Raw genomic sequence first — 11,711 nt, 5'->3', positions numbered from 1 at the left:
GAAAAAGAACAAAGAAAAACGGATCAAATTTTTACTGTAAGATAATAGCTTTCACTTTTCACTTTCATGAATTGGAGAAGGAAATGGCAACCCAGTCCAGTGTTCTTGCCTGGAGAATCCCAGGGATGAGGGAGCCTGGTGGGCTGCCGTCTGTGGGGTCGCACAGAGTCGGACACGACTGAAGTGACTTAGCAGCAGCAGCAGATTTATTTGAGGGGCTAGATTATGATCGTAATTATATTCTGCAGTAAATTCAGTGTCTGCATGTGTGCTAAGTCACTTCAGTTGTGTCCTATTCTTTGTAACCCCACGGACCGTAGCCCTTCAGGCTCCTCTGTCCATTCACTTCTCCAGGCTGAAATACTGGAGTGGGTTGCCATGCCCTCCTCCAGGGGATCTTCCCGACCCAGGGATTGAGCTCAGGGATTGAACCCACATCTCTTATGTCTCCTGCATTGGCAAGTGGGTACTTTAACACTAGCACCACCAATATTGTGTAGATTTCTTTCTTATTTGTGCGCTAATGTTTATTTGGTACTTCTATTTTCAAAACTAATTTAATTTATATTTATTGTGGTATCTTTAGTCAATTTGAAATGACAGTTTTTTATAATCTTTCTCTTTCAGTTCAAATATGTAGATTTTAAAAATAACGTCTTTTATAGAGGAATGAGTGGTATGTTTGGGTAGATAATCACATTCCAAGTTCTTCATAAATGAGCTTCTATTTATGTAAGCATATCTTGAGATCTTATATTTATGTACCATATTACCATTTTACTTCATAAATCATTATATATAACAATATATAATTATCACAATAATAACTAACATTGGGTAATGCTTATTATGTGACAGGTGCCATTCTAAGTAGTTTACATAATTTACTTTTTTTTTTCCCCAAAATGTGCTGTTATTTTCCTTATTTTATAGATGAAGAAACAGGTATAAAGAGGTTAACTTGCCTAAGGTCACAGAATTAGTGAGTAGATTCAAACCTAGAAAGCCTGGCAACCAGTGCTCAGAATACTAACTGCCACCACTAATACGACATAGGTTTATATACAAATGTAGGTGCATTATTCATCTACTGCTTGTTTAAATATCTCTTTACCTTGAGCTCCCTAAGGTCACGGACACTGCATGGCACATTGCAGCTTATCAATAAATTTTGTAAACTAGTGAATAAGCTTCTCACTTTCCAAGATAATTCTGCTATTCTCTACAGATTTTCCTATTATTTTCCAACTAACGCTCTTGGCTTTTTTTTTCAAGTCTATTCCAGTTCTTATTTGGGTGGTTTGATTTGGGACGTGTTATGACATTGGAAATCTTTACATTAAAAAAAAATCATTCTTTTGCTGAGACAAAAATTTTCTTTTTCTCTCCTCCTGCCAAATATCATAGCAGATTAAGTGTTTACATGAGGGGAGTTTGTAATCCAGGATTTCTGCAGCAGCGGGCTTCAAATATTCTAGTCAAATCCTGCCTTTTGTCTGGCTCTTCCTGATGCACTCATCAAAGCCTCACTCTGGCATCTCTTAGTCACTGGGCGCTTATTTTGAGGCTGGTTGCTATCATCACTGCTGCCTTTACCTAGGTGCCACCTAGTTACTTTTGTTTTGGCAGTTATGGGTTAAATACATTCCAGGGTCTAGTCCTGCTTAAGCTTGCCAGCTCTCTATTTTAAATGAATGCGCAGTGGGTCATTTCTTAAAAGAGTAAAGCTTTCATTGAACAGGAATTGTTTCAGAGCACTCATTTTTCTTCTTTTCCGTAGATGAGAGTCTTCTTTCACCATTAAGTGGTGCTCTCCTCCCTCTGCCCTATGAAGCTACACTACCCTGCAGTTACTAATGGCTGATGATTGAAAAGAACGTACACTTTAATCTTAAAATATTGTTTTCTTTTGAGATACATGTTTGACTATTCTTCCTCACTGCCTTGCAGTCATCTTTTTAAATATTTACTTCTAGTCCATGGAATTAATATCAATCTAAAAGAGCTGTTTTACTAAGGAGTTTTTAAATTATAAATATACATATAAAGATCCTATTTTTGCTATGGTTTTTAAGTCCAATAATTCCCTGACAGAGAACCCTGTAAGAGATTAATAAATTCATTAGCAGTTACTTGATGATAGAAAACATGTGGAACTATTTTTTAAAAGCTCCTCACTTTATGTATAATTACCCTTCAGTCTCCCTCCCAGCACTTTTTATCTTTTTGTTATGTCTAGCATTCATCAAGTTATAAATAGGCCACAGGGTATTTAAAATGCCTTTCCCAATTTATAAAGAGGAATAAAAGATGGAATTTTGGATTCATAAGCAGAAACTACTTATTGTAGCAACTATATGCTAGAGACTGGTCATTTAAGCTAGTCATAGTTAGGAATTCTGTTTCACCCACATTTGTATCACCATTATCTAAGGTAATTGAGGACCTTCTTTTTCTTTACCATTCTTCTTTTCCTTTTTTCCTCCTTTCCTCCAATTGAGAAATGAGATTTTGGAGTCCAGAAGAGAGGTAGAGCTGGAAATGGGATTTTGAAAGCAGTCTGAATATAAATAGTATTTAAGACTATAGGTGGGAGAGGGCTATTTAGGATGAATGTTTAGAGAAGTTACAGAAGGAGATTTAGAAGTAATAGTCAGTAGGATATAAATATACTGTAGTTTCAAAGAAGCTAGAAGAAGTGACTTAAGAGGGAAGGTGATCAGCACTGACACATGCTTATAGGAGATAGAATAAAATAAGGAATAATGTTACTGAGTCTAAGCTCATACTGCTTGCTGTACAACAGGCCAAGAAATTCAGAGAGGAGTTGTTGGGGCGAGGAATTCATTATTCAGAAAACCAGCACACTGAGAAGATGGTGGACTGTGTCCCAAAGAATCATCTTATCTGAGTTACGATTCAAGCGTCTTTTATACTAAAAGGAAAGGGATTGTGGTTGATTTTTGCAAACTTTTTGGTGCTGGAATCCTTTGTTTTTGCATCTGTCCATGTGATCCTGGTGACAGTGTTCCTATAAACCTCCAACAAGACAAATGTTATTCTCAGCTATGCAACTTTTTGATCTCTATACAAATGGAAAATGTTTCATATTTAATAGTCAGAGCCTTGAGAATGGGCTATCCTGTATATTTCAGGTTGTAGGCAACATTCTTTTAGTGATCAGCTTATAGCAAAAGCAGTATAATACAAAGGTTAACATAGAAGAAACAGATCTAATATGGAGTCAGATTTATTCTTCCCTATTACAATACGACTTATAAGAAATAAGCTTCAGTTTGACAAGTTGACTGCAACTGTAATTAGAGTGCCTGGGACAAAGACCTGATTGGAGTTGGATGAAAAAAATTGGAAATGAGGAATAAAGATAATGACTTTAGACCCTTCTTTCAGGAGACATGATTTTAAAGGGAAGCAGAGAAGTGAAGGATAGCTGGAAATTTTAAGGGGCATATTTTAAATAGCGGACAGTTTAAAAACTCATTTACAAGCCAATATGAATAATACAACATAGAGAAAGTGAGAAATAGATAATGCAAGTAGAAGAGAGATAATTTCAGGAGTGAAATTACTGTGCAGGTGAGCATCGGATCCACAGCATCGTTGTCTCAGTTGACCTTAGATGGCTGCATAAACTTCTTCCGTGTTCACATCAACGGAAACAGTGTTTACACACAGGTGCACATTTTAGATTGGTGATGGAAAGGTGAGGCAGGGCTCATCTGATAATTTCTGTTTCCTCAACGAAATATGGACAAGGTGATGTGTTTGGACCGGGGTAAAAAAGGTTTAAGGAAAGCAGAGGAGCCATAAAGTAGTCATCTAGGAGAGTGGAGACTAGAACTTGTGACGTATGTCTGGCTTCAACATTGTCTCATCAGGGGAAAATGTGCCAACCTGTTTTAAGCACACTTGTCACTGAGAGCACATTTTTGATTATTTACCAAGCACCATGCCTTCAATAATAGGACATATTTTGGCTCTCACTCATGGTTATTTTTTGCTCTGATTCAGATACCTAGAAATTTCTTTTATCTTGCTCTTCATCTCATTTCTTCATTTAAAAACATTTTTTCAAATTATATTTTATTTTGCATTTCCATGTGTTTGTGTAGCAGGAGAGTTTCCCAAGTGTTTTCAAGGGAAATGGAAGTAGAACTTCTATTTCTCTGAATTTCAATTTCATCATTTATGAAATGGTAGTAATACTTACTTGCAGAATTGTGGTTAAGTATTAGAAATGACATGTATAAAATATTGACCCTTAAAAGACAATCAATAAGTAATAGTTGTAATTATTATTACCACTAAATATTATTCTTTTGTCTAAAAAAACAAAAGACCTTGCTTCTACTCGCTTTTTTTCTTAAAGTTATTTTCTGAAACTCTGAAACTGTATTTTTAAACAAATACTTTTTAATAATAATTTTAATGTACCACAGTGTTCCTAAGTTTCTTATGTATTAGTTTATTTGGAATATAAAATATCTTACCAAATGAAAATTTATTTGTATTTTGGGTTATATAATGTTTTAGGGCCTTGATAATATAATATTTGAGAGAGAACAGACTTCAAATAGAGAGTGTATTTCCTTACGAGACTTTATTCTTATTACACAAGCAAATTTATAATTAACAATATAATTTGAAAAACCTTGTAATAACAATAAGGAAAAGCATGGAATAAAAAAGCCAACATATAACTTGAAAGGGATTTTTGAAAACTTTCACAGTATTTTTCATATTCTCTTTGTCTACTAACATATTGCTGAAGACTACAATGTTTTGAGGTAAAGTGTTATATCAGCTTGAGTAACTAATATTAAGACATGCTAATCATATAATTTTAGTGTCAGTCTGGAGTTTTTCTTCCCCAAATTAGAAAAGCCAGGGCTATGTTTGGTATTCCCTAAAAGAATGTGAATACTACCAAAATCAGTGTTCAATGCTTAAAGGAGAAATATGAAATATGAAACATTGACATAGTGAATCTTTATTCCATATCCTCTTCCATGTTGCTGTGCTCTAGGACATGCATCTCCTTTTCAGGTAATAACCCATATTCATTTAGGAAAGACTCCACATCCCCAGTAAAAAATTCTTCAGCCAGCTGTTCAGTAACACTAATGAAATTGCTTAGGAGTTCCCCACCTTTGTAGACAAGCAGTGTGGGAAGTACATCTGAGGAAAAGCGGTCTCCGGCACCTGTATTAGAAGCCTTTATTTTACAAAACTTGACCATAGGGTATTCGGCTGCAAGGCATGTCAAGCTACTGTTTAGAGCATCACAGCCCTTAATACCATCTTCATAAATATGAACAACGATAGTGGTGATTTTCTGTTCCTTTTCAATGGTTTCCAGGAATTGCTCCCCAGATTCCAGCTCATACACAAACCCATATCTAGGCCCAAAACTCAGCTTCTGGTGCATATCCTGCATACACTGTCTGCGGTATTTACGAAGGCAATTTTCATCTTCTTTGTCTTTGTGGATTAGTTCATATTCTTGAACGCTCATCTGGGAATAGATGAAAGAAATGATAGAGATCAATCAGTCAGAAATTTGTATTCCTTATACATAACAAACCTGTTCTCAACTTTAAGAGTTTGCATTTGCTATCTCCTCTACCTCCACGGGGTCGCAAAGAGTCGGACGCGACTGAGTGACTCACTTTCACTACCTCCTGAGGTGGCCTTTTCTTCCACCTCATTTGTTCATATGTCACCTTCTTTGATTATTCAACCTAAAAGTGTCCCTGCCCCACACTTAGTACCCGTTTTGCTTTATTATTTTTCTTCATAGTAATAAATAATACTTGATATCATTATATATATTATTTGTCTCATATTAGTTTTCCTAACTTTTGTGTTCTGTGGGGGCAGGAGTTTTTTGTGTGTCATTCATCACTCTCTAATATGTTTTGTGTCTGGCCCATAATAGAGGTTCAGTAATTATTTCATGATTAAATGCATACATTAGTATTGCTGAATATAGTTGAGCTGTGAGATGGTCGTGGAATATTCCAGTTTGGGTGAAAAAAAACCCAGCAAGGTCTACTTTAGAGTGACTTTCATAAAACTGTAAATACACATATGTGCACACAAGTGCCTGCACACTCATTTAAATGGGTCCCCAACAAATGCCTTTGGACATTATTGCCTCCTCAACAAAAGTTGTTTAAAAGATTTTGTCTAATCACTTACTGATTTTTTTGGAATCTGTAGGATGGCATTTAAGCAAGACAGCTTTTACTAACATTTGGAGTTCACCAGATTAGCCAGACTAGTGGCATCACCGCCAGCCGAAAAGTTCTGGGAAACGCGAGTTTGGGGGCGCCACCCCAGATCTACTGAATCAGAATCTGGCAGGGTGAGGCTGAGTGAGCCATGTTTAAACAAGCCCTCCAGGTGATTTGTATGCACTGGTTTAGGCTAAAATGAGAAAAGACCTAACTTCTATTTGCAAGACAGCTACTTTTCACTGCAGCTGAAATATAAAATTACCTGCAGAGGCTTTCTTAATTGCAATGTCATTATGATATAGGCAACAGAATTTTAAACACCCTCTCCCTTCACACACACACATGCACACACACACGATATAAAGGAGTGTTGATGGGATATAGTGTGATTAATTGATGTGGAGCAGCCCAGAACCATGGAAGTTGGGTGACGCCCAAATTTATGGAAAATTTACTATTTATTAGATAATTTATATAGATTATTTTCTTAATCTTCACAATAAACCTATGAGGTAGGTTTTTTATAGAAGATACCAGGATTAAGTAGAAATATCTGGTACTTTCATTGTTCTCTTGTTTCTTCCTCCTATATTTGTTTTTCTAATGTCCTCATTCTCTTTTTTTTTATCTCATTCTTCTTATTATTTTTTCTGCTTTAAGTTTATCTTTCCAAATTAATTTATTTTAACCCTAACCATTGTTAAATGTTTTGTATAATTTGTAAGTTGCTATCATGCTGCTGCTAAGTTGCTTCAGTCGTGTCCAACTCTGTGCTACCCCATAGACGGCAGCCCACCAGGCTCCCCCGTCCCTGGGATTCTCCAGGCAAGAACACTGGAGTGGGTTGCCATTTCCTTCTCCAATGCATGAAAGTGAAAAGGGAAAGTGAAGTCGCTCAGTTGTGTCTGACTCTTAGCTACCCCATGGACTGCAGCCTACCAGGCTCCTCCGCCCATGGGATTTTCTAGGCAAGAGTACTGGAGTGGGGTGCCATTGCCTTCTCCGAAGTTGCTATCATAGTTCTCTGTTAAACAGACTGAACCACAAATACTGATTTACATACACATTATATAATAAGAGACAAATGAGAATTTTTTTAAATGCTCCTTTAAAAAAAATCATGGATATATTGCGGCTTATTCTGCTTACCTTCTTCCTCCTCCTTGGAAGGAGGAAGCTGAGAACTGTCAATGCACCCCACCCTTCCACTTAACCAATATTGTCAGTTTGGTCAGTGTCTTTTTGTACTTTTTTACATATATACTCATATAATCATTTCAGCATAAATACAAATACAGTGTTTGTTTTCTATTGCTCTAGAAAATGGTATCACATAACTTTCTGCATCTTGCTTTCCCATATTGTGGAACTACCTCTAAGTCAGATCATGTATTTGTAACTCATTCTTTTAACAGTTGCCTATGATGACTTCATAGGCAAAGGCATTTACTGCATTTCCCACCCCCACCCCTGCTTTTTTTTTTTTTTTTTTGCTAATACAAACAATACTTTAATAAAAACATATTGTAGATTGTTAATAATAAATAATAGATTTTTTTCTTATCTTACCTTTCTGCTGAATCTTTCTTTTGAGTCTTTGTCATCTCTACTCTGAGGAGAAGACATTTGTCTGAGAATCTCCTTCTTGCTGGGCGCAACTGAATCACTATCTTCACTCTCCAGTTTAAACTTTCTCCAATCATTTATTACTCCTTTGGGTCCTGGAATAAAATTTAAAGCAAACTGTCTCCCCTTTCCATGTTTCTTCCCTTTCTCTCTTCCTTCCTTCTTTTCCTCATTTATATAGCTAAATTTATCAATCTTCCTTTGTGATTTCTTGGTTTTGTGTTATACTTAGAAGGTCACTGTCATTATGAAATTAGTTTTCATGGATTTTTGTTTAGTATTCATATAAATTCATTCAAACTCCTGACTAAATCTAAAAATTCTATATGATTATTAAACAGAGAAGGGAGTATTACTTAAATAAGATTCAAAAGAGTTAAAAGAAACTTGAATTTAAAAATTTACGCCATGCTATTTGACTTTTAAACTCTTGCTAGTGGTATATAGACAGCCACACATAATTTAACAGATCAAGAAAACAGCCTTTGGATAAAATGAAGTCTTAGTTATTCTGGAAGAATATTGAAATCAATTTTTACGGGAAGGGAGGTGGGCGGGGGGTTCAGGATGGGGAACACGTGTACACCCGTGGCAGATTCATGTTGATATATGGCAAAACCAATACAATATTGTAACGTAATTAGCCTCCAATTAAAACAAATAAATTTATATTTTAAAAAATTATTGTATTTTTTAGATTCAAAAAATTAAAATTAAAAACTCAATTTATTTATTTTTCTTTTGGTTTTCTATTGTTTACAATGGCAAAGAAAGCCCATAGTGGGAGAAATTAGGAGAGAAGAAAAGTGGCTTACGTGTAGTGTAGATAGAGAGGTTTTATGACAGACAGCAAGAAATTCTCAATAATCAGTGTTTTTCTCTTTCTTTGATATCTAATTAAAATTGTTTCACAAGTATTTGATTTCACATTAATTTATGCAGTCAAATATTTTTTAGATGATTCCATCAACCCATTCAAAGGTATTACTTAAGTTTCATACTGAGTAATGACAATAAGAGATCTCCAAATTTAATTTTAAGTTTACAATTGTTTTTTTTCTTCTGACTTTGCTTACCTGTATGTGAGGCCTGTCCTTCAAAGTCTTCCTCCAAACTTTGGCTTTTTGCTTTTTCCATTTTAGAGATTTAGTTTTGATATGATCTGTAGGATAAACAAAGAAGTAATGATGACAGATGAATTCTAGGAGAGATAGATGTATATATATTCTGCTGCCAGGTTCCATGTAAGTTAAGGGTTGTCACTAAGTGATATGGTGTTTAGCATTCTGCCTACCTCGTAAAAGGACATTAATTTAGTATTTGGGTCATTAAAGATATTTTGACCTAAGAATTTTACATAATTTATAGTTTGTCTTTACTTAAAAAGTCTTCAGTTTAGGTCTGTGTACTTAGTATTATTTATTACTGATTTTCTTTTTTATTACTGTTACCAAATTTCATAAAATTATAATCATTTTATATAGTAATAATGTTTTAATTAATAATAATTACATACTTACTATGAACACTTGTATGTGCCTGGCAAAGTATCAATCATTTTATGTGTCAGAAGTCACTAATTCTCACACAGCCATATGTAGCAGGGACATTGTTAACGCCATTTTATAGGCAAGGAAGCTAAAGGACCGGGAGTTTAAATTTTACTAGCTTAAGATCACATAGTAAGTGGTAGAGCAAGGATTTGAACCTACTTTTGATTTTAGAGCTGAGTCTTAAAGCATTAACTTTTAAATGGAAGTTAAGATACTGTGTCATTTTTTTCTCAGTATGGTTTGACAAATCCAGCTTCTAAATTGGCATTAACGATTTTTGATCTTAAGGAACAGTGCAATTTGAAGCCTTATGCCGTAACTGCTCTCCATACCATAAAGCATGTTTTGGTGACGTCACCCACCAACCAAATGGAAGCAACCAGTAACTATGCCTATAGAATTTTGAGAAGCTAAAATAAATTGTCACAAAATCCACTGAAAGCATGTGAAGTTTTATTCTTAGGAACCTCCTTGATGCCCTTGTGTAGAATTTATTTATTCTTAGTTCACATTCAAATCCAACTTATTTGCCTATTTATCTTTCCATTATCTGGAAAACTCTAATATACATACTAACACATACCCTAAGAAAGTCTCTATAGTTGTGATTTTCTTGAAATTTTCAAGTCAGGGGAGGAGAAATAACAGGGGGATATACTCTCTTTTTACTTTTTCTCCCTCTTCTACTCTTTCCCCTTTGTCTTTTTCTTTCAAAGTCAGTTTTAAGCAGTGATATCATCCAGCTTATGTGTTGATCCCCTCTTAATTTTTTGTTGATAGACACTGAGCTTGGTCTGTTTGGTGCTTTCCCAAGGCACAGAATGGTAAACCAGAACTCTTTGTCTCAATTCCTTTCTTGCTGAGACTTTGTCCCCCAACATTTGTACTGGCATCTTAATTTTATTGTTTCCCTCATTACAATTCCTACCCAGAATCACTGGAGGTCAAAGGTCTTTGCCAGTTTGATTGCCAGTTTGAACAAGAAAAGACTTTTAAGAAAAAGCAGTCAAGGGGATGCCGGTCTATTCCACAGTATATATGTGACTATAAATATACAACTGATAAAGAATTAATCTTCAAAATATACAAGCAGCTCATGCAGCTCAATACCAGAAAAATAAACAACCCAATGGCCCAAAAATGGGCCAAAGGACTAAACAGACATTTCTCCAAAGAAGACATACAGATGGCTAACAAACAGATGCTCAACATCACTTATTATTAGAGAAATGCAAATCAAAACCACAATGAGGTACCATCTCACACCCATCAGAATGGCTGCCATCAAAATGTCTACAAAGAATAAATGCTGGAGAGGGTGTGGAGAAAAGGGAACCCTCTTACATTGTTGGTAGGAATGCAAAGTAGTACAGCCACTATGGAGAACAGTGTGGAGATTCCTTAAAAAACTGGAAATAGAACTGCCATATGATCCAGCAATCCCACTGCAGAGCATACACACTGAGGAAACCAGAATTGAAAGAGACATGTGTACCCCAATGTTCATTGCAGCACTGTTTACAATAGCTAGGAAAGGAAGCAACCTAGCTGTTGCTTCCATGCAGATGAATGGATAAGAAAGTTGTGGTACATGTACACAAAGGAATATTACTCCACTATAGCAAAGAACACATTTGAGTCAGTTCTAATGAGGTGGATGAAACTGGAACCTATTATACAGAGTGAAGTAAGTCAGAAACAAAAGCAACAATACAGTATATTAGTGCATATATACGGAATTTAGAAAGATGTAATGATGACCCTATATGCAAGACAGCAAAAGAGACACAGATGTAAAGAACAGACTTTTGGACTCTGTGGGAGAAGGCGAGGTGGGGATGATTTGAGAGAATAGCACTGAAACATGTACATTACCATATGTGAAATAGATCACCAGTCCAGGTTCGATGCGTGAAACAGGGCTCTCAAAGCTGATGTACTGGGACAACCGAGAAGCATGAGATGGGGAGGGAGATGGAGGGAGGTTCGAGATGGGGAGACACAGGTACACCCATGGCTGATTCATGTCAATGTATGGCAAAAACTACCACAATATTGTAAAGTAGTTAGCCTCCAATTAAAATAAATTAATTAAAAATAAGTAAATAACTATAATAGATAATTTTAAATTTGAATAAATTTAGTTATGAAAAAGAATAAAAGAAAATGAAAATAAGAGAAAACAGAAGTAAGTTCAATGCTGTTGGACAAAAGAATCCACTTAATTACCTACTGGAATTACTTAAAAGTAATTTTTGCATCTAAGAAAAAT

The 11,711-nt window shown here is 35.4% G+C and overlaps 1 protein-coding gene across 1 annotated transcript; it reads right to left on the bottom strand.

The window, feature by feature from the left end:
• Window positions 1-4,531: 4,531 nt before the first annotated feature.
• On the bottom strand, window positions 4,532-9,023 carry PDC (phosducin). The gene is made up of 3 exons (XM_010853067.1): window positions 8,963-9,023; window positions 7,830-7,981; window positions 4,532-5,536 (listed from the first exon to the last, which is right to left on the bottom strand). The coding sequence occupies exons 1-3, from the start codon at window positions 9,021-9,023 to the stop codon at window positions 5,012-5,014; spliced, it is 738 nt and encodes a 245-aa protein (XP_010851369.1). The 3' UTR covers window positions 4,532-5,011.
• Between the last annotated feature and the right edge of the window lie 2,688 nt (window positions 9,024-11,711).

The sequence above is a fragment of the Bison bison genome, unplaced genomic scaffold (assembly GCF_000754665.1).
Source record: "Bison bison bison isolate TAMUID 2011002044 unplaced genomic scaffold, Bison_UMD1.0 scf7180017864322, whole genome shotgun sequence".
In the NCBI taxonomy this organism is placed as follows: Eukaryota; Metazoa; Chordata; class Mammalia; order Artiodactyla; family Bovidae; genus Bison; species Bison bison.
This window is presented reverse-complemented; position numbering and strand designations above follow the sequence as displayed.

What these genes read in the sequence shown, in the direction of transcription:
- PDC (XM_010853067.1), bottom strand. Translation starts at nt 9,023, where the DNA reads ATGGAAAAAGCAAAAAGCCAAAGTTTGGAGGAAGACTTTGAAGGACAG. An exon ending in AGGACAGGCCTCACATACAG is followed by an intron (nt 7,982 to 8,962) that starts GTAAGCAAAGTC and finishes ATTTTATTCCAG; the next exon opens with GACCCAAAGGAGTAATAAAT. An exon ending in AAGAAAGATTCAGCAGAAAG is followed by an intron (nt 5,537 to 7,829) that starts GTAAGATAAGAA and finishes ATCTATTCCCAG; the next exon opens with ATGAGCGTTCAAGAATATGA.